Source organism: Ursus arctos, unplaced genomic scaffold (genome assembly GCF_023065955.2).
Source record: "Ursus arctos isolate Adak ecotype North America unplaced genomic scaffold, UrsArc2.0 scaffold_31, whole genome shotgun sequence".
NCBI lineage: Eukaryota > Metazoa > Chordata > Mammalia > Carnivora > Ursidae > Ursus > Ursus arctos.
This window is the reverse complement of record NW_026622997.1, coordinates 4,326,147-4,349,772: the sequence shown is the minus strand read 5'-3', so window position 1 is coordinate 4,349,772 and position 23,626 is coordinate 4,326,147. Positions and strand designations below refer to the sequence as shown.

Below are 23,626 nucleotides of genomic sequence, written 5' to 3'. Positions count from 1 at the left end.
TTAGCTACTTGCTTGGGATAACTCAGCAGTGAGAGGCAGGTCTTGAAATTCCAAAGCCCATCGTCTATCATTGTGTGCACCTAAAAACCCACAGCCACACAAGGAGAGCTTGGAGACTTCACAGGAGGCTTAGTGCACTATTAAAAAATAGTATTTATATTGGACTGCTTACCTTACTGTTTACCAACTGTTTAAAACAGGTTTAATATTTGCAGCCTAATACCCAGTTTATCATGCAAGAGAATTTTGTTTCAAATCACAATGTATAATTATGGTTAACATTCTTCTGAATACTAGCAACTGTTTCTAAGGGCAAAAGAATATCATCCAGTGGATAATACCCCGAAGCTACACGGATTTAGGTCCCTCTGTTAGAACCCCAGCCCTATGCTCTTCAACCTGGAAGAGCCGCCTAGTGTAGACCCAGCCCTAGAACCCTCTTTCCCACTCTCTGGCTGCTGCTTGAGCTTCGCACCCTGCCCTTTCCTGCCTGGGGTGCTGCCCCCTCTGCTCCCCCTCCAGACTCCCACCCCACCCCACTCAGTTCGGCAGCCGGGGCGGGCTGCACACTCAGGTTGGTTGTGAACTGCATCTGAGAGGAGCCCTGGCTCTCTCACACAGCAGGCGGACTCTGTGAGCCTCCAGGTCTCCTGCAGCTGGAAGTGGGGCACCCCAGTCTACCCCGCTCTACACAGCTGGGTCCAAGGCTCTGGCTGACACTCCTCCCGGACATGCAGGGCAGGAGCAGAAAAGGAGCGAGGCTCCAGACACTGTCCCATATGGGCTGAGTGTCCGACCCCACCAGAAGCCTGGGACTTACAAATGCATCCTTTTCTGATCTGACTTTGGAGTGGGGGAGGGTTCAGTGAAGTGCTCTTTGAAACCCTTGAACCCTGACACGGCAGCAGGTGGAGAGGAGGCCCGCTGTACCCTGGCCGCTGGAGCCTGTGCACAGCACGGGTCCTCCCTGAAGACGACACACACAGCCCAGAGGTGGATGGGGGTCCTTGGCACCGACCACAGTTCTTCAGGATCTTTCTGTCCCTAAGGGAACGGCAGCACATGTAACCAGATGGGAGTGCGTCTGAGTTTTGAGATGAGAGTTTCCATTCTTTTCCTCCTTGGTTAGGAGAGGTTGGCACTTCGTGAGACCTTTTCATTTCATCAAGTGGAAACCTGAAAGCAACACCAGGAGAGGCAGGGACAGGGCAGGAAAGACCGGTGGAGGAAGTGGGGCAGTGTCTCACCTGGTTCCGTTCTCTAGCATGTAGCTTGTCAGACGGTAAATATTAGTGGACCAAAACGCCATGTCATCCAGTCCCCCCAGGAAATATTCTTGGAATTGTTCCACCAAAAATGGAGACTTCCTGGAATAAGTGGGATAAAGCTATGGCACAGAAAAGAGAAAACTTATCAAGAAGTGCTTTTTCTGGTATCTTTATAATCCCTTAAATGAAGCTTTGGAAGAAGGAAGCCTTTACCTTGGAAACGGCTAACATCTCACCATACCTGCAACATGAACAGAAATTTTGCCTGTTGAGTTGTGGTTTGTGCAAAGAAGTGAAGCAAATAAAAAACAAGTTCCATCCGCATGTATCTACTATCATGCAACTGCCTTTGAAAAAAAGCAAAGCTCCAGAAATCCAAAATCCAACTGCGGAAACTAAAACGTCAAAAAGTGAGCCAAGGAAGTCACACTAAAATCAGCTACGAATGTCCCTCTGGGTCACACCTACATTTCCAGGAACTGAAGGTATGAACAGTCAACAATTGCATTTTTGGTGATGACTTCTCGGCCATAGAGTTTCTTATAAATTTCCAGCAGATCTTCAATGGGCACGTACCTGAGAAAAGCATTGGAATAAAATAAGATTCTGAAATTAAAGAGAATATGGGCAGCAAAAGCAGCAACCATTTACTCCATGATTATTACGCGCCAGGCGTTATGCAAAGGGCTTTCCATGCAATATTTATTTAATCCTACCTACAAGCCCAGTACAAGTTGGTACCACTATATTCCCACTGACATAAGATGACACTAAAGCACAGAAAAGTGAATTGATTTCCCCAAAGATGCAGAGCAAACAACGGATACCTGAATCTAATAGTTAGGAAGGTACATTCGAAGACAGGAAACTATAAAGTATAAAAAGGATGTTTAGTCTTGTGAATTTACAGTTTAAGGGAGCAACGTATTTTTATTCTTTGGAGCACCTCAAAAGTTATTATTAATTTTTGAGAAAAAAAGAGCGAGTAGGGAGGGGAGGGACAGAGGGAGAGGGAAAGAGAGAACCTTAAGCAGGCTACACGCCCAGCATGGGCCCGATGTGGGGCTCGATCTCACGACCCTGAGATCAGCATCTGAGCCAAAATCAAGAGTCAGATGCTTAACCAACTGAGCCACACAAGTGCCCCCAATGTTATTTTTAAAACACCAAAAATGGCTCCTCACCCCCATCCCTGGTTTTAGAGTGCACAGTGTAAGACGGTAAAAAGAATTCTAAGTCAGGCTTTTGGTTCACAGCTACTCATTATTTTAGTTGGAAGAAGAGTAGCCTATGTGAGATGAATGCTGAATCATCTTCCGTCTTCGTTTCTGAAGCCTTAGACTATACCAGACAGAAATCACAACCAAATAAAACCTGATTTTAGAATATTTATAAAAAGAATAAGTGGAGATATTCATTTTTTAATTTACAAGGGCACCAGGGTGGTCTAGCCTGAAGCTATTTTTTTGGGAGGACAAAATAACAAAAATATTTTTTTACATGAATCACCACACTAGCAAGAAAGTGAAAATTTTCCAAAGGCCCAAAACAAATAAAAACTGGAAACTTGAAGGGCTAAGCAAGTGTGGAAGCCAGCCTTTGCCCTGAGCGCTTGGAGATTTTCCGATGGCTGCGTGTACGCCAGAGATATGGGCTGAAGCGTAGGAACCAGCCAAAGCAGCCCCTCTCAGAGGAGACTCTGCACTAAGAGCTACACCCTCCGCATGAGTATCAGCTGGAAACAAACTCAATCTACTAAAAAGGACAGCAAAGAAATTGGTCTTCATCTTGACAATGGATAGAGAAGGGGAAAAATAGATCTCCCCCTAAAACGGGTAACTACTACCAGTCCCACAAACATTCTGTCCTACATTCATGCCATCTCCGTAATCGGGAAAACTTCAAGGGCGGAATGTAACTCAGTGTGGTCCTGGGTTAACATACCTTGAGGCAGCCTGCAGAAGTCCAGAAAAACCCTCACTGGAGAAATGCAACTCTAGTCCAGCCATGAGTGATTCAAGCACCATGGGACGAAACCAAGAGAACCGGCATAACTATAGTAAGAGCTGAAGTGGACTTGAAGGCAATAAGCTTTCATTAGAGAGGAGGAGGGTCACAGTGTATGATGAAAAGGTTCAACTCACCAGAAAGAAGATTTTTACACTAGAATGTACCTAACAACTCATCTTCAAAACATGTATAGCAACTTGACAGAACCTCAAGGAGAAATGGAAAAAAAAATCCACCATCACTGGGGGAAAATTTAACAAATTTTTCTCTCAGTCGTTATCAGATCAACTTAATATAAAATAAAAAGTCTATTTTATTTATATTTTTAACAGTAAATTTAATAAGCTCACACGAATAAGCGTATATGTAACATTAGGTCAAAAACTGGAGAACGTTCTTTTCAAGCACAGATGGGATATTTACAAGAGTTGATTATATGCTAGACCTTAAATCAAGACTCAGTGGGAGACTCCTGGCAAAGATGGCAGAATGGGAGGGCCTAGACTGATCTCATCTCATGGATATAACTAGAAATACTTTCATCAGTACAAACAACCCAGAAAACAACCCAAAGATGGCAGAAGAGTGGCGCCAGGCTGGGTCCATCGGAAGAGCAAGTGACTCTTGATCTCAGGCTTGTGGGTTTGAGCCCCACGTTGAGGACAGACATTACTAAAATAATTACTTAAAAAAAAAACAAAACAAAAAAAAAACCCAAAGACTGGCAGAAGAAACTCCACAACTAAATGTAGAGAAGAGGCCAGTTTGAGGAGAGTATAGAAAATGCAGAGACATGGTTGGGGTGCTAAACCCCACAGGCCTGCCTACCGGACAGAGGGAGCCATGGTTTCGGGGAGGGACAAGAAGCAGATGATCACACTGGGGAGCCTGCAAGGGGGAGCTACATCGCTATAGCATTTAGCTTTGAAAATGAGAGGGGCCAAATGTTCTGAATTCTAGCCAGTGGGACTTAAAAGTCTGGAACTTAAAAAAAAAAAAAAATCAGTGGGCTTGGCTCTGGAAGAGCCCAGAGGGTGACAGGAAGCTGAGTCTCTGCCCTTAAAGAGACAGCATGACAGGGCGCCTGGGTGGCTCAGTCAGTTAAGCGTCTGCCTTCAGCTCAGGTCATGATCCCAGGGTCTGGGATCTGGTACAGACTGCATCGGGCTTCCTGCTCAGCAGGGAGTCTGCTTCTCCCTCTGCCGGCCACTCCACCTGCTTGTGTGCGTGCCCTCTCCCTCCCTCTCTCTGACAAATAAAATCTTAAAAAAAAAAAAAAAAAAGGACAAAAATCACAGCAAGAGACCTAAGCAAAACAGAGATAAGTAATATCACTGATAAAATCTTTAAAAAAAAATATCACTATTTATTCATTTGAGAGAGAGAGAACACGCTCAAGAGAGGAACAGAGGGAGAGGGAGAAGCAGACTCTCTGCTGAGCAGGGAGCCCGATGTGGGGCTTGATCCCAGGACCCCAGGATCATGACCTGAGCTGAAGGCGGATGCTCAACCCACTGAGCCACCCAGGTGCCCCATGATAGGGAATTTAAAATAATGATCATAAAGATATTCCCTAGACTTAAGAAAAGACTGGAGGCCATCAGTGAGATCCTTAACACAGAGATTAAAAAAAAAAATCAGAGATGAAGAACACAACTGAAGTTAAAAATACACTTAATAGGGGCGCCTGGATGGCACAGCAATTAAGCATCTGCCTTCGGCTCAGGGAGTGATCCCGGCATTATGGGATTGAGCCCCACATCAGTCTCTTCCGCTATGAGCCTGCTTCTTCCTCTCCCACTCCCCCTGCTTGTGTTCCCTCTCTCGCTGGCTGTTTCTATCTCTGTTGAATAAATAAATAAAAAATCTTAAAAAAAATACACTTAATAGAATAAATAGCAGGCTAGAGGAAGCAAAAGAACAAAGTAATGACCTGGAAGATGAAGTAACGGGAAGTAATCAAGCTGAGCAGGTGAGAGAAAAAGAATTATGGAAAACAAGAATAGACTTAGGGAACTCAGTGGCTCCATCAAGCATAATGACATTCGCATTATAGGGATCCCAGTAGGAGAGAGAGAAGGGGGGGCAGAAAATTTATTTGAAGAAACAATGGCTGAGAACTTCCCTAGTGTGAGGAAGGAAACAGATACTGAGAAGCAGGAGGCACAGAGATATCCTCCTAAAACTCAAGAAGGTCCACACCAAGACACAGACTAATTAAAATGACAAAAAGTCATGATAAAGAAACAACTTTAAAAGCAGCAAGAGAAAAGAAGAAAGTTACATACAAGAAAAACCCTGTTAGGCTATCAGCTAATTTTTCTGCAGAAACTGCAAGCAAGAAGGGACTACCATGATAAATTCAAAGGGCTGAAAGGGAAAAATCTGCAGCCAAGATTACTCTATCCCACAGGGCTGTCAGAATAGGAGAGAGAAAGAGTTTCTCAGAGAGACAAATTAAAGAAATTCATCACCACTAAACCAGCCTTACAAGAAATGTTAAAGGGGACTCTTTGAGTGGAAAGGAGAGACCATAAGTGAGAGTATGAAAAGTGGGAAACACAAAAGCAGTAAAAATATGTACATCTGTAAAAATCAGTCAAGGGATTCACAAAACCATGGCACCATATCCCTAAAATGTGGGGGGTGGGTAGAGGAGTAAAGAATGGGCTCAAATTAAATAACCATCAGCTTACTACAGACTGCTATATACAGATGTTACATATGAACCAGTGGTAACCACAAATCAAAAACCAGTAATAGAGATGCAAAAAAATAAAGAGAAAGGAATCCAAGTCTATCACTACAGAAAGCCAACTAATCGTGGGAGAAGAGAGCAAAATAAGGATCAGCAAAAAACTAAAGGAAGCACCACAAAATAAGTAACAAAATGGCACCAAATATATACCTATGTATAATTACCATGAATTTAAATGGACTAAATGCTCCAATCAAAAGAGTGACAGGAGGGATAAAAAAAGACTCATCTATATGCTGCTTACAAGAGCCTCGTCTCAGACTGAAAGACACCTGCAGACTGAGAGTGAGAGGATGGAGAAGAATTTATCATGCAGAGTATATCAAAAGAAAGCTAGTGTAGCAATACTTACATTGGACAAAATAGACTTTAAAACACTATAAAAATAAAAATAAATAAAACACTATAACGAGAGACAAATAAGGGTACTGTACAATCAAAAAGGTGACAATCCAACAAGATATAACAATGGTAGATATTTATGCACCCAACGTGGGAGCACCCAAACATATAAAGCAGTTAATAACAAATGTAAAGGAAGCAATCCATAGCAATACAATGATAGTAAGGGAACTTTAACACCCCACTTACATCAACGGACAGATCACCCACACAGAAAATCAACAACAGTTTTGAATGACACATTGGATCAGATGGATCGAACAGATATATTCAGAACATTCCAACCTAAGATGGCAGAATACACATTCTTTTCCAGTGCACATGGAACATTCTCCAGAACAAATCACATATCAGGCCACAAAACAAGCCTCCATAAATTCAAAAAGACCAAAGTCACACCACACGTCTTTTCTGACCACAATACAATGAAACTAGAAATTATAAAAACTGGAAGGAACATAAATATGTAGAGGTTAAATAACATGCTACTAAGCAATAAATGGGTCAACTGAGAAATCAGAAATTACAGATTACACAATGAAAACACAACAGTCCAAAATCTTTGGGCTACAGCAACAGGGGTTCTAGGAGGGAAGTTCATAGCAATACAGGCCTACCTCAAGCAGCAAGGAAAATCTCAAACAACCTAACCTTATGCCTAACGGAGCTAGAAAAAGAACACACAAAACCCCAAACCAGTAGAAGGAAGGAAATAATACAGTAGAGCAGAAATAAATGATGTAGAAACTAAAAACCAATAAAACAGATCAATGAAACCATGACCTGGCTCTTTGAGATGATTAAAATTGATAAACCTTTAGCCAGACTCACAAGAAAAAGAGGGTGGATTTTAAATAAACAACCCCCAGAAAGAGGAGAAATAACAAATGGCACCACAGAAAGACAAACAAAACAAAACAAAAAACTGTAACAGATTATGAAAACCTATATGCCAACAACCACCTAAGAGAAATGGATACATTCCTAGGAACATATAAACTATCAAAACTGAAACAAGAAGAAATTTAAAAATTTGAACAGCCTGATTACCAGCAATGATATTGAATCAGTACTCAAAATCTCCTACAAACAAAAGTCCAGGACCAGATGGCTTCACAGGCAAATTCTACCAAACATTTAAAGAAGAGTTCATACCTATTCTTTTCAAGCTTTTCTAAAAAATAGAAATGGCAGGTAAACTTCCAGATTCATTCTATGATACCAGCATTACCCTGATACCAAAACCAGATAAAGACACCACAAAAAAAGAGAACTATAGGCCAGTATGTCTCATGAACACAGATGCAAAATTCCTCAACAAAATACTAGCAAACCAATCCAATAATACATTTTTAAAAAACCACTCACATGATCAAGTAGGATGTATTCCTGGGTTGAAAGGGTGGTTCAATATTTGGAAATCAATCAACACAAATTACATCAATAAAAGGAAGAATAAAAAAACCACACGGTCATTTCAATAGATGCAGAAAAAGCGTTTGACAAAGTACAACATCTAGTCATGATTAAAAAACAAACAAACAAACAAACAAAAACCCCCCACAAAGTAAGTTTAGAGGGAACATGTCTCAACATAAAAAAGGCCAAATATGAAAAAACCACAGTGAACATCATATTTGATGGTGAGAAATTGAGAGCCTTTCCTCTAAGGTCAGGAATAAGACGTGTGTGTCCACTCTCACCACTGTTATTTAACATAGTACTTGATATCCTAGCTACGGCAATCAGACAACAAAAGAAATAAAAGGCATCCAAATTGGTAAGGAAGAAGTAACACTTTCACTATTTGCAGATGACATGATACTTTATATAGAAAACCTAAAGACCACAAAAAACTGCTTGAGTTGATAAATGAATTCAGTAAGATCATAGGATACAAATGTCCATGTATAAAATTCTGTTGTATTTCCAAATACTAAGAATGAAGTAGCAGAAAGAGAAATTAAGAAAACAATCCCATTTACGACAGCACCGAAAATAAAATATCCAGGAATAAACTTACCCAAAGAGGTGAAAAACTGAAAACTATAAAACACTGATGAAAGAAATTGAGGATGATAACAAAGAAATGGAAAGACATTCCATGCTCATGGATTGGAAGAATACTGTTGACATGTCGATACTACTCAAGGCAATCTACACATTTAATGCAATCCTCATCAGGATGCTTGGGTGGCTCAGTTGGTTATGTGACCAACTCTTGATCTCAGCTCAGGTCTTGATCTCAGGGTCATGAATTCAAACCTCTTGCTGGGCTCCATGCTGGGCATGGAGTCTACTTAAAAAAAAAAAAAATGCAATCCCTATCAGAATACCAAAAGCATCTTTCACAGAGCTAGAACAAACGATCCTAAAATCTGTACAGAGCCACAAAAGACCCCAAATAGACGAAGCAATCTTGAAAAAGAAAAGCAAAGCTGGAGGCATCACAATTCCTGACTTCAAGTTATATTTCAAAGCTGCAGTAATCAAAATGGCATGATATTGGCACAGAAATAGACATACTAATCAATGGAACAGAATAGAAAACCCAGAAATGAACCCACAACCATATGTTCAATTAATCTTCAACAAAGCAGGAAAGGATATCCAATGGGGAAAAGACAGTCTCCAACAAATGGTGCTGGGAAAACTGGACGGCCACATGCAAAAGAATGAAAGTGGACCACTTTCTTACACCATACACAAAAATAAATTCAAAATGGACTAAAGATCTAAATGTGAGACCTGAAACTATAAATATCCTAGAAGGGAGCACAGGCAGTAATTTCTCTGACATCAGCCATAGCAACGTTTTTCTAGGTATGTTTCTTGAGACAAGGGACATAAAAGCAAAACTATTGGGACGTCATCAAAATAAAAAGCTCTGCAATACAAAGGAAATAATCAGCAAAGATAAAAAATATACTGTGGAATGGGAGAAGATATTTGCAAATGCCATATGATAAAGGGTTAGTAACCAAAATATATAAAGAAGTAATATAAGTCAATACCAAAAAAACAAATAATCCAATTAAAAATGGGCAGGAAACATGGACATTTCTCCAGAGAAGACATCCAGATGGCCAACAGATACATGAAAAGATGTTCAACATTCTTCATCATCAGGGAAATGCAAATCAAAACTACAAGATCTCTCTTCACACCTCTTAGAATGAATAACCACCTCCCCCGCCCCGGAAAACAACAACAACAACCATAAGAAACAAGTACAGGAGAGGATGTGGAGAAAAAGGAACCTTCATGCACTGTTAGTGGGGATGCAAACTGATGTAGCCACTGTGAAAAACACGATGGAGGTGTCTCAAAAGGTTAAAAATAGACTGCCTTGTAACCCAGCAATTGCACAACTGGGTATTTACCCCCCAAATACAAAAACACTGATTCAAATGGATAATGCACCCCATGTTTATAGCAGCATTATTTACAATAGCCAAATTATGGAAGTAGCCCTGTGTCCATCAACTGATGAATGGATAAAGAAAATTTGGTGTATATATATATGTAATGGAATATTACTTGGCCATAAAAAGAATGAAATCTTGCCATTTGTAACAACACAGATGGAGTTAGAGAGTATAAGCTAAGTGAAATAGAGAAAGACAAAAACCATATGATCTCACTCACATGTGGAATTTAAGAAACAAAACAAATGAGCAAAGGGGGTAAAAAGAGAGAGGCAAACCAAGAAAAAGACTCTTCACTATAGAGGACAAACTGATGGTTCCCGGAGGGTAGATGGGTGGGTGAATGGGTGAAAGAGGTGGAGAGGACTAAGAACACACTTATGATGAGCACTGAGTAATGCAGAGTTGTTGAATCACTATATTGTACACCGGAAACTAATGTAACACTGCATGTTACACTGGAATTAAATTTAAAAGCTTAAAAAAGGACTCCACAAATTTCACAGAAATCTGAAGAAAATAAATATATGAGTAAAAAGTAATGAAAAGAAAAAAAAGTAATGAAAAGTAATGAAAGAGAAAATGAACATAATCAATAAACCCAAAAGTTCATTCTTTAAAATAATGAAACTGAAAAATATTAGATGAGATTAATTGTTGAAAAATGAAAGAAAAGTAGGACAAAGAACATTACGGATAACAAAGGAGCACAAGTACAAATAAGAGAAATAAACAGTAAAACTTATTAAGAACAACCTCATGCCACAATGTTTAAATATTTAGATGAAATGGAAAAACCCTAGGAAAATTAAACGCCTTAAGAAGAAATTGAAAAACTGTGTAGTCCTATAACTATGACGAGTTTTTAAGAAGTCCTTATAAAGAGAACACCAGGCCTAGAGAGCTTTACAAATTTTACCAGTCAAGCAATCAAAGTTTTGATCTTACATAGATTTCCAGAGAATAGAAAAGGAAAGAACACTTCCCACGTGATGTCATGAAGCCAGCGTAACCTTGATAACAAAACCAAACAAGGAGAGAAGGAAAATTCTAGTACAAGCTCACTCATAAATAAAAATACAAAAACCCCAGACAGCAACGGATGCAACAAATACTGAAAAGGAAATACACTATTGCAAAGGCAGTTTTGTCCCAGGAATTCAACTTGATTAAATATTAGCAAATAGATTATTACAATCGCTATATTAATAGATTAAAAAAGCGCTATTTCGACAGATCCAGAGTAAGAGTTCAATACATATGAAGTTAATTTACAATAAAAACTACTAGCAAACTGAAATAGGGGGAAACTGCCTTAAGCTGACTAAGGATATAGGAAAGAAAACTTATAAAATTTCAAAGTCATTAAAGTAGGCTTAAATAAAATATATAGTTTATAGATGAGAAGACTCAATATTTCAAAGTTGTTAATCTTCTTCCAATGGGTCTCTAGATTCAATAAAATTCTAGAAATTCCAACAAGATTTTTCTTGGAACATGGCAACTTGCTCCTGTCATTTCATTTGAAAAAGCCACAGCAAAAGAATTGGCAAGGTATGCCTGAGGAAAAAGGACAGGCTGAGAGACCAGCCCTACTGGATGTCAAGATTATAAAGCCACTGTAATTTTAAAAAATCAGTATTGCTCACAGACAATTAGATCAATAGAACAGAATAGAAAGCCCAGAAACGGACCCAAATACTTATGAAATTTTATGACACAGAGGGCATTACAGGCCAGTGAGGAAAGGGGAGACTATCGTATCGGTAAGTGTCCTGATTGGGGACTATCTGTTACATCTACAGAAAGAAATAGAATCAGATTCTATGTAAGAATATACAAAAGATTAACTCCAGGTAAATGAAAGACAAAGTTTAAAAAAATAAAACCATAAAAGCTTTTGAAGTAAGAGAATACATCATGCCCTCAAGGTAGGGAAGGATTTCTTACATAAGACATCAAAGTACAAATTACAAAGGAAAAGATATATTCAACTACATTAAAATTAAGTTTTAAGATACATAAGTAAAAAAGACATGCCACAAACTGTAAACAGATATTTGTAACAAATAAATGATAAACCAACCAAAGAAGCCCTAAAATACAAGGAACACTCACAAATAAGTAAAAAAGCGAAACAAACCAACAGAAAAATAGACTAAAGCTAAACAAGATTTTCACTTAATATCAAACAGAGGATCAATAAAATATGAAAGATCATTCAACCTCATTAATCAACGGGAAATGCAAATTAAAACCTTAATGAGATACCATGACACACCAAACAGGCTATTTTTACGTTGGACAACCCCAAGTCTTGGAGAATGCAGAAGCAGGACGACCATATAAACCTGAGGGGAGAGAGTATCAGCTGGGAAGACCATTCTGAAAGCCTGGGCTCACTGATGTTAAATACGCAGACGCCCTATGACCCCCCCCCCCCCCATTCCACAGCTAGTGGTCATTACAAGAGAGATTCCCCTTCTGGGGCACACACCGATGGACAAAAATGTTCATACCAGCACTGCATGGGAAGCAAAAACACTCCACATACTTACATACCCAACCCCATCGGAATGGAGTACTTCATTCGGTCTATCCCTACCACGGAGGACCACATAGCGGGGAAAATAAACTACAGCCAAACACACCCATGTGCCTGACTCAGGAACAGAAATGTAAGCAACCTGAACAATACGCGCTAGGCAGTTCTATTCATCTAAAGATTAAAACCACGTGCTATTTTGCATATGGACACATCCCTATGTATTCAACTATAAAGAAAAGCAACAACATGATTAACGGGAACCCCACGGGAGTGGTTACCCTGGTGGGAGAGAAGGCGAGGAGCTTGTAAGACACCAGGAAGGCGTGGTTTTGAGCCAAGTGGTAGCTACGCAGGTGTACGGGCTCTTGTTTATAAATACGTATTTTTATATGGTATCCGCCACGAGCTCCAAGCATCTCCTTAACCTGTTCTCATCTGCAGTTTTACTTATTAAAATGGACAAATGCAGAGGACTCCTAATTACATTGTAGCCTACATGTTCTAAGGGGATAAAAAGGGTCAAGCTACTAAACGCCGTCTAGAGAACACATATGTAAGTTAATAGTTCTTACCAGCGCCGTGCGAGGTAATTAAAATTGAACTCAAACTGGCTCAGCACATCTCCTCCTGCGGTAGGGGAAAAATACAAACATTTGGTCAGTTAGTGACAACACGTGGCAGATTCGCACAATCCAGGTGACGACTTCATCACCTGTCCACACGTTTCTGTTCCTTGTTTGAGGTACAAGCCCGTCTTTAAGAAAAAGTGATCGTTCATATCTTAGCCAGTAAAACATAGGAATTAAGAAAGGAACACCCACATAACCAAAAGTTTTTCACTTTAAGGAAAGACGAACCATAAAAGTTCTTTTAACACACCATTCCCCATCTACCTCGGCCATTTCAAGGTGATTCACTACAGGAAAAAGATGCGAGGTACCAATTTAAAGCTGAAGTATTAGGTGAACTTAGGTCATGAATTTCAAGCTGATGTAAAGCTTTTCTAAATTGTGACATAAGTCAATGAGGAAATGTGATTTTTTAAATAAAGAAATACACATATACAACTTTTCAGAAGTACATCTCCGTGTCAAATGAGATATGGCCGTCCTATAACTGAACGATTAAAACAGAAAGCTAGTTAGTATATGGACTGGCAAGGTGATAAAAAATACATATTTTACTTTAAATATTTGGGTTTTTAGTACAAGTTTACCCCTCCCCACCCCTCCACACACAAATGAGAAAGAGACACTGCAGCGAGCCCACCGCGATCTACACGCATCTCTACCAGCAGATGCTCCCGGAAGCGTCAGCACTCTTGTTGTCTAGACACCTGCCTGGTTACTAGCCATTTCACAAAGTGACGGAATACCTATCTCATAGAATACGAAAATAACATTTTATCTCAGGAGAACCACATACCCAGTCCTAACTCATCATGAAATGGTCTCAGTTAAGAAGAAGGTTATTCAACATAGGGAGGAAAATACAGATTTAAGGTACAGAGTGACTCCATAACAAGGGAGATAGGACAATCACAAAAGAAACTATGGCAAATGTGAATCAACAGTACCGAAATCACCAGCCGAGTGGGCCTTGGAATAGGAGTCATGAAAATCAACCTAAGAAAGAAAGAGAATCATCTGATGTGTATACAGATCACACATTGTAACCCAAGCCCCTACCCCACAGCCACACCAGGAGTGAGGAGAGGAATGCCTGACCTAGTGAATGCTAAGGGTCCCTAAGAGGTGGACTCGATTTAAAAAAAAAGTTTGATTTCATTATTTTATTTGTTAAAAAACGTATCGTGGCAGCTGTGCCCTATATTGACGTCTGGTAACAAAGCTATTGCAAACATCTGCACCTCAGAGGACATACACACCGTCTCTACTGAGTCCGAGCATAAGCTTCGCACAGGACGGCACTAAGAGCACCTGGTGACCAGAGGGGACTTCCAGAAACCAGAGCGCCACGTGCACTTCGGGGCTATGGCAGTTTCATATAGAAAATGGAAACAGCCCAGCGTGGGGAGATGGGCGAAATGGGTGCAGGGGAGTGGGAGGTCACGGAGTGAATCCGGCACGGGAATAAAGCCGCAGCGCAGGGACGACAGTGAAAGGTGCGATGGCGGGGCTGCGCGGTGACAGGGGGGCGAGCCCAGCGTCTGCACACAGCTGTCGGATCGCCCGGAGCCCACGGAACGCTGCGTCGACGACACGCAAATAAAAACATTTTTTTTTTGAATGTTAAAAAAAAAAAAAAAATTAAAAAAGAACATGCATGGGGAACCATTCTTTCCAAAGAGAACGAAGTGGCAGCTCTTCGTATCCTTATTCACGCACACAACTTGAATAAAACATGAAATTTCCCAAATATTGTCTGTGACGAAACAGAACACGACATTTACTGCTGATTTCGGTGCACGTTAGTGGTTCTGCGCGTGCGATGAATTTTACAGGGAGCGGGAGGAGGAATAGAGAGGAAGGGATGGAAATGGAAGACTGCTCTGGGCAAGAAGCCTTGTTTCCACATGACCCCTGAATAACCTCAAGTTTTCCTCTCCTCCAGAAGGGCCAGTGCCGGGCCCGTGGCGTCATCCACCTGTAGACAAGTACTCACGGCTCCCATGGTCCTAAGGAACCCCTGCTCGATACCCAAGCTGTGCCAGCTGACGTCGGCCACCATGTGAGAGGTAATTCCAAACAAGAAAGCTACCAATTTCTCCGTGCCCTGCCAAATAAGCAGATTACAGGGGCAGGCGCTTGGGTTATTTTACAAAAATCCTATTACAATGTTTAATAAACAGGATTTCCATTCCTGAGACTTGACAATAAAAACATCAGAGGCAGGGACATGTAGTTTCTAGTGACGAAAACCACAAAGGACTTTTTGAAAAGTTTCGCAGCGCCTTGGAAGGGCTTTCAGAGACACTGCTCTCAGAGCAAAATAGCCAAGTGACCTACTGCGTTTTTCTAAGTTTATTCAGGTATTAACCAACCACATCCTGTATCGGGCCCTGGAGGTGCAAGGGTGAGCAGCCCTCCGGAGCCTGGGGTGGGATGGGGTGCAAACGGAGAAAATGCAGATGGAGGTGGGGGTTTGGAATGGAATTTCCTCTTGGCGCTAGAGGGCCGTGCCTACCTTCTCCCAGGGAAGGGGGTAGTTCTCTCGGATGTAGTGGACGCTTGCGTTCAGAAAGGGGGTCCAGTGAGTGCTCTCAGACACGTCATGGAATTGCCCTGGAGAGACAAGAGCAGGTCTCAGGAGTCTTTCTGAAAATGCTGGAGATTCGCAGTGAAATCAGCCACCACGGCCACCTCCTGCAACCCTTCTCCTCCTTCCCTCCGAGCCTCTTCAGTTCTTCTGTTGATGTTCAGAGGAAGCCTCTAGAACAGCCAGCTGGGAGAGAGAGAGAAAGGAGCCATGACCAGCTCACAGCATCTCGAATCACCTGGGCTGCCACAGAGGCTGGAAGTGTTTTCCATGTCTGTGCTAAAGGGAAGGAGAAAAGGGGTGTGTGGTGGGGGTCGGGGGGGGTGCGGGTGGTGGGTGGGAGTGCCGGAGTCAGCTGCGGGGCGGTGCAGGGGGGATGTGGGGGTGTGGGTACAGGTGCAGGTGTGTGTGTCATCTTCGTCCATCACAGCCCACCTTCCTAACAGCACAAAAGACAAAAGTAGATACTCCAAAGTCTATGAAGTGTTTTAATTTTCAACAATTGTTTTAAAATGGCACAGGCCCCAAGCATCAGCTGAATGGGCCAACGGGCACCCACGTAGCTCTTCATTCCCACAGCGGGGGTAGGAAGGACAGGACCCAGCATCTGTTCCAAACCTCCCCATGCCACACGTTCGTCCTGGGGCGTCAAACATCACGAGGGGCAACGAAACCACAACTCCAGAGTTTAGATCCCTCCGTTCAAGTAGTTTTGCTGTCACTAAAGTACAAACATTTTTCTTAAAGATTTTATTTGACAGAGAAAGAGAGAGAGAGAAAGCACATGCACAAGCAAGGGGGAGCAGCAGAGGGAGAAGCCGACTCCCCGGGGAGCAGGAAGCCTGAGGTGGGGCTCCATCCCAGGACCCTGGGATCCTGACCTGAGCCAAAGGCAGACGCTTAACCAACTGAGCCACCCAGGCGCCCCACAGTAAAAACATTCTAACCAGTTTTAAATCACTGGCTTTTCTGGAAATGATTTTCAAAGACATTGTAACTAAGAAATTTGATTTGCTCTCAGTTTTCCTAAAGAATAAACTTATAATTCCTATTTTACAGAATTCAGTAAAAATCCAAAATTAAGTATAACAGCAGCTCTTTGGACAAACGTCCCCCTTAACCAAATTGCCAGATTAAGCAAACCTTTTTGTTCCCTTCTGTAATCTTACTGAATGGAAGCAAAAGAAAGTCCACCCAGGGCCTGTGGGGTGGTGGTGGCCGGCAGGCCCTTGTCCCCCATGCACCTGTCCCCACAGCTGTGCTATAGCTGAGGGTCAGCAGGGCTGCTTCTAATCCTGGGGAGGCCAGGTGTCCTCATTATTATAGTTACAGACTTGATTCGGTATCAGGAAAACTGATACAATGGAGCATAAAAACAGCTGCTGCTTTGCCAACTGAGCGAGAACGTTTGCTTCCGCAAGATGCAATAAAAGTGGGCCCCCAAATCAAAAGACAGGTGCTGTGCACGTAGGTATGTGTGAGATCAAGGGAAAATTTGGGCAAATTCATGAAAATCTAAGAGGAGTGTGCATGGAATTCCTCTTGGTCAGTGTATACTTTATAATGCGAACTGAGCTCACTGGTGTATCTGTCTGCACTGGTCCCGAGCTTGACCTCAGGGAGGGCATCTACTGGTAGAGGAAAAACAGAAAACCCGAGAGACTGGGGGCTCCTTTTCCACGCTTCTCAGAGCCTTCAGCACTGCGTGTTTGGTCGGTCTCTTAAGATGGCATATATTAAGCAAGTTTTCTCAAATTTGCCAAAAAAAGTTCTTTTTTAACTTCTTATAAGTTCTTTTTAAACTCCTTATACCAAGGAACGGTTATTAAGAGACATTACAGCCCCCTGAATACAGTTTGGGAAGTGCTAAACTGGAAATAGGTTTAGAAAGAGAAAAACTGTAACAAGCAGGCAAAATAACAGGATTCAGAAAGGACAGTTAACAGGCTAAGAAAGAAACCCCACCCAACCTTACAAATATGACAAATACAAAAGCTTAGTTATTTGGTATCATGACTACAGGAGTGGGTAGTCTGAAACATTTCATTGAGCCTAAAGGCAGCCCTGTATTAAAACAAATGACGGTGGGTGCCTGGGGGGCTCAGTTGGTTCAGTGTCTGCCTTCGGCTCAGGTCCTGGGATCCGGCCCCATGTCAGGCTCTCTGCTCAGCTGGGAGCCTGCTTCTCCCTCTGCCCTTCTCCTCCACTCATGCTCGCTCTCTCTCTCAAATGAAAAAATAAAATCTTTAAAAAACAAAAACAAAAATAAAATACACTTGGATAATGACCATGACCCTGAGACTCCAAAAATGGTTCACATGGAGATGTACTGGATGTCTATCGTTTGTCCCTCCCAACCCGAGTCCAACCTCCTCTGCCCTGCACGGTGCCCCTGAAGGGACCTGCCCAACTGGCCTCTTTACCCTCCAGCTTTGGTTGGGTGGGGTTTGGCCAATGGGGAGAACAGAGAGGAGATCAGAGAAAAGGAAGAGAGGTGGGGGTATTCATTCTCCCGGATCCCCGGCTTTGGGGCCCCGGGGACTGGCTGTGTCCCTGACTGAAGGTCTGGCCCCCTCAGGGCCTCCCCGTGCAGTTCCAGGAGGCGCTCCCTCCCTGCACGGTTCCTGCAGATCTCTTACATCCAGCCTGCAGCTCTGTAAATGGTCCCCTTATAAAACACCCCTCCGATTACCCTGCTGGAGTGCACCTTCCTTGCCCACTGGGGCCCCAATACACCCCATAAGTCCAGGTTACTAATAACGCCGCCTTAGATCTGCACGACACTGGACAAAATAACATGCATGAACGCCCACAAGAATCCAGTGAAGAGGCAAGGCAGGCATCATTATTATTACGTCACAGGCGTGGAAACAGACGCAGCACAGCAAGGACTCTCTGAAGGTCACATGTTACCCGCAGCACAGCAGGAACAGAACCCAGACCCTTCCGTCTCTTCCACCACGAAGTGGTAAAGTAAGGACGCATAGGATCATGAAAATTTTCAGAATTTCTACGCTTAAGTAGGTAAGGTTCGGTTAAATGAAAAACGCAGTCATGTGAACCAAGTCATTGACCAACGATCGTGGAAAATACGAGGTGTTCGATTTCTTCTGTCCTGCCCGTCCCTGTTAACCAAGTGAAGGAGACACCGTTTGGTCTGCAAGACTTGATCTTACCTCTCTCGCAGATGCTGGGGTAGAAGGCGTCAGGAAACACGGCTCCGGCCTGATACGCATCCTGGTGCTCAAGTAACAGCTGGGGAAGAGGAAAAGGGAGAGATCAGGGGCAAGAGACAGCAGTGTGGGACAAGCCCGCCCTACAGCAGGAGAGGGGACGGAAGGAAGGTGTAAGCATATAATAAAAACTCGGGCATAATCCCAGACAACGCCCTACAACCGAGACCTCAGGTTCTACCCTAGCAAACACAGGCTGATCAAGAAGTAGCAACAATCATTTATTTAATTTCACCTTTTGTTTCTCTGTCCACCAAAAGAGCAGGATTTCCCCAAGCCTAGCTCACCGACTGGTTCGTGGTAAGATTTTCAATGATCCAGTGAAAGATCAGTGCCAGGAGAGAAATACAGACATGCGTACATACAACGTGCACACATAAGCATGACGTTCACACATAAAAGTTACACTGCTGACCCTTGAACACGGATTTGAACCATGCAGGTTCACTCAGATGCAGGTGATTTTCACTAGATATAGCAGAGTCCTAGAAATGTATTTTCTTTAATGCATTTTCTCATTAACATTTTCGTTAGCTTGCTTTATTACGAGAATACAGGATTATAACACAACCTACAAAATAAGCTTTAACTGACTTATTAAGGTTTCTGGTCAACAGTATGCTATTAGTAAAGCTTGGGGGGAGTCAAAAGTTAGATATGAGTTTTTGACTGCCTGGGGATCGGTGCCCCGCAATCCCAGCATTGTTCAAGGGTCAACTATATATTTATATACAAGTTTATAGTTGCTCCCTGTACTTCAGAGTCAGATTATGTCTTTTGGGCTTTTTGGGGGGGAGTTTAAAAGATCCTTTCCCTTTTAAAATTATGATAAAAGTAGATAGTAAAAGAACATTATATGGGGCGCCTGGATGGCTCAGTCGTTAAGCGTCTGCCTTAGGCTCAGGGCGTGATCCCGGCATTATGGGATCGAGCCCCACATCGGGCTCCTCCGCTGGGAGCCTGCTTCTTCCTCTCCCACTCCCCCTGCTTATGTTCCCTCTCTCGCTGGCTCTCTGTCAAATAAAATCTAAAACAAAAAACAAAACATTATATTTCAGGGTGCCTGAGTGACTCAGTTAAGCTTCTGCCTTCAGCCCAGGTCATGATACGGGGGTCCTGGGATGAGCCCTGTGTGGGGCTCCCTGCTGAGCAGGAAGCCTGCTTCTCCTTCTCTCCCTCTGCCCCTCCCCCTGCTTGTCCCTCCACCTCCCCCATCTCTCTCAGTCTCTCAACTAAAATCTTAAAAAAAGAAAAAAAAGAAAAAAAGAACATTATATCTCAATGTTCTCGGCTGACTGGCTCTCTCCATTCTGACCCCCTTCAGGTGGGCCAGCTGCTGCGAGGGGCTAGAAACAGACTATATCCCCCAGACTGCACATGGAGCCCCGTCTGCCCCTCCACTTCAGCTAGCGGGCAAGGGCCGGGTTTTGCCTCGGCGGTAGCAGGGGGCCCAGATGTTCTCAGGCAGAGGACCGAGCTCCTGTCTTGCGAGTAAGCAGCAGGGCTGAGGGGACGAGGCGGCTGGATTGGACTCAGCGGCGGGTGGCTGTTGGACCTGGCGCACGTGGCCCCGGCCGCCTGTTCTGTGCGTGGTTCGGGAGCCCTTCCTGGGTGCTTGGCTGGAGCTCACAGTTCCTCAGCACGCAGTTCCCCAATCCGGGGGGGGGGGGGGGGCGCAGAAGCTAGCCAGAGGGGTTTCCAGCATCTGCAGACGAACTCCGATTGCCAAAGCAAAAGTTTGACAGCCTAGACTTCTAAGTATTTAAGTAATCTCTACCCACCCGACCCGGGTCTCAAACTCACAACCCTGAGATTAAGAGTTGCATGTTCTTCCTACTGAGCCAGCCAGGGGCCCCCTAAGTTTTTTTTTTTTTTTTTTTTAAAGATTTCATTCATTTATTTGAGAGCGCTGGTGCACAAGCAGGTGGGAGGGGCAGGCAGAGGGAGAAGCAGGCTCCAGCTGAGCAGGGAGCCCGATGTGGGGCTCTCAGTCCCACAATTCTTTTTTTTTTTTTTTTTTTTAAAGATTTTATTTATTTATTCGACAGAGATAGAGACAGCCAGCGAGAGAGGGAACACAGCAGGGGAGTGGGAGAGGAAGAAGCAGGCTCATAGGGGAGGAGCCTGATGTGGGGCTCGATCCCATAACACCGGGATCACGCCCTGAGCCGAAGGCAGACGCTTAACCGCTGTGCCACCCAGGCGCCCCTCGGTCCCACAATTCTTAATTTATGTAAGGACTTAACTAGTCCCCACTGCCACCAGTGTTTGGCTCAGAGATACACCTTTGATCAAAGCTAGCTCGGTTCGAACCTTCCCTGAGACTCCTCGTGGAGGGCTGTGTGGAAGACACCCTCTTCCCCTTGGGGATTTTCAGGCTGCAGGCCTGTGTCCTCCACGTGGAGAGAGACCACCACCTAGACCTCAGCGCTTGGAGCAGGGCTGCACGCTATCAGTTACAGGAACCAATGAAGTCTCCTTTTTCTCTAAAGATGGCTTGCAAGCTAGACTTTCATCATGTAAAAATAATAATTAACTTGATTGAATATTTACCTTGCCAGCACTGACTTGGTCACTTTATAGGATTAAGACTTGTTGAATCTGCAGCTCTAGGGGAGGGAGATGCTGTTACTTAACATGAAAAAATAATTCTGAACTCAACTTTGAAAAGTAAATGTGTCAGCAAAATAGGAAGCTGCTGGGGGGGGGGTGGTAAGTACAGGGGAGGATGCATCCTTCACATAGAAAAATGTATTTTTAAGCTACAGAAATAAAAACAGTAGGATACTGGAATTAAAGGAGATCAATGAAACAGAATAGAGAGCACAGAAACAGACTCCAGCATACACAGTATGTAACGGGGATGAATGAAGGTGCAGGAACCATCTGGTGGTGTTGGCACAACCCCGAGGTTGCGAGGGTTCTATTCTTGTGGGGGATCAAGCGTGGCCTACATGACACGGACTTGAACAGGACCAACAAGAGGTTCCTGGACTCCTCATGTGCTTTATGCCAAAACAAATAGAAGATGAATTAAAGCATTAAAGGCTAAACATGAAGCCACAAAACTAGCAGGACGAAACTGAAGGGAGTTACTGCATAACCTCAGAGTGGGAATGATTTTTCTAAGCAAAGCATACAGGCAGAAGCCATAAGAGTAGAACAGAGAGCCAGAGAGAATGGAATGAAGTGCTTAATGACACAAAAACTGAAGGGTTTTTGGTAGGGAGCACCAGAAGCAAATCGAACAGTAACCACGAGAATCATCTGACACGTGACGGGGCTGGTATCTTTAAGTCATTCTTCCACGTCAAGATAAATATCCTGATGGAGAAATGAGCAAAACATGTAAGTGATTCATAGAAGACGTAATAGAAACAGCTGATGAACACTCGAAAGTATTTAACCTCGTTGATCAAAATGCCAATTAAGCCTATAACAAAACACCGTTTCCCACCCACCGAGTTAGCAAAAATGAAATTAAAACCAGGCCCTAAAAGTGAATGTTTCCAAATCTCAAGATACTTATCAAGAAATTTCAATGAGGGGAGCCTGGTGGCTCAGTCGGTGAAGCATCTGCCTTCAGCTCAGATCATGATCTCAGGGTCCGGGATTGAGCCCTGAATCGGGCTCCCTGCTCAGTGGGGAGTCTGCTTCTCTCTCTCCCTCTGCTGCTCCCCCTGCTTGTGCGCTCTCTCTCAAAATCTTAAAAAAAATTTCAATGAAATATATGAGCAACTGAGGATATTAATCCTTCCTCCATCGTAGAGATCATTCCTGTTTTGTTTCTTCCTTTGTTTCTGGGCCAGAAGGACTCAGCTAGCAGCGCCAGGGCTGAAGCGTTTGCCAAACACGGTCGGGAAACTGGTCACAAATGAGGAGACTGAGCACAAAGAATACATATTGAGAGTGATGGCCAGATTTCTCACTGTTGGAGAAAGGAGCCGCAGATACGGGCACAGAGAAGGCTAGGACGAATGCTGTGCTGATGGGTCATAAACAGAGCTATTCTTGTGTGAACTCATGGTTTTAAATAAATAGGCGGATAAATAGACACAAAAGCCAACTGGGACAATGTAAGCATCAAGTGATAATAATGTAATATAAACTGTTAAATAGAAATCCATGAACGTATATGAAGTAAATATACGAATGGGGAAAGAAGGAAAGGCTCTACTCAACAGCAGAATGCTGAGAAATGTAGAAAGTGATGGAATCAGATAAACAATTTGGTAACCATAATTATGATTTCAGGCACAAATTACTGACAGATGCTACAACCAGTCGGTAAACTTTGACGAGAAAAAGGATATTTACATTACCTCAATATCTCTCCCCATGAAATATTTACTAGCCAATTAAAAAGTAGAAAATATTTATTTTCTGGTGTAAAAACTTGAAGACATCATCTCAACCAGGTTATAAAAAAAAAAAAAAAATCAACATCACTAGGACTTATTCCATCTTGCTAAGCCGAAGCTCCTGGGCATTGTACATAAAATGAGCGGACGAAGCCCCTGAGGGGCGGAGGTCAGTATGCGGGCGCTGGGAGCTCGGGACCTGAAGACGACACTGCAGTGAATTCCCTGGGCTTTCTCTTTGCCTCATAGGTCCCGAGTGGATACCAGGAAAGCCTGCCACCTAGAAACTCTACTGGGCATAAACCAAACACACAAACCCATGAACAACAACAAAAGCCTACTTTCTCTAACCATAAGACTAGGAAATGGACGGCCTAGCTAGACAGAAAACTTTTAGAC

At 43.0% G+C, this 23,626-nt stretch overlaps 1 protein-coding gene across 7 annotated transcripts in view; it reads right to left on the bottom strand.

Annotated features, from left to right (window-relative positions):
* GPLD1 (glycosylphosphatidylinositol specific phospholipase D1) overlaps nt 1-23,626 on the bottom strand; it is a 62,787-nt gene that overhangs the window by 23,553 nt on the left and 15,608 nt on the right. For 6 of the 7 annotated variants that reach the window (XM_044388681.3, XM_057305075.1, XM_044388677.3 and 3 more), the window contains 8 exons: nt 18,810-18,888; nt 15,562-15,659; nt 15,040-15,150; nt 13,991-14,039; nt 12,987-13,041; nt 1,737-1,844; nt 1,482-1,509; nt 1,248-1,387 (listed from right to left, as the gene is read on the bottom strand). In XM_044388681.3, coding sequence (XP_044244616.2) covers nt 1,248-1,387; nt 1,482-1,509; nt 1,737-1,844; nt 12,987-13,041; nt 13,991-14,039; nt 15,040-15,150; nt 15,562-15,659; nt 18,810-18,888 — 668 coding nt within the window. Of the gene's footprint in view, nt 1-1,247; nt 1,388-1,481; nt 1,510-1,736; nt 1,845-12,986; nt 13,042-13,990; nt 14,040-14,966; nt 15,151-15,561; nt 15,660-18,809; nt 18,889-23,626 lie in introns of those variants that run through there. The other variant, XM_057305076.1, reaches the window with a different exon arrangement.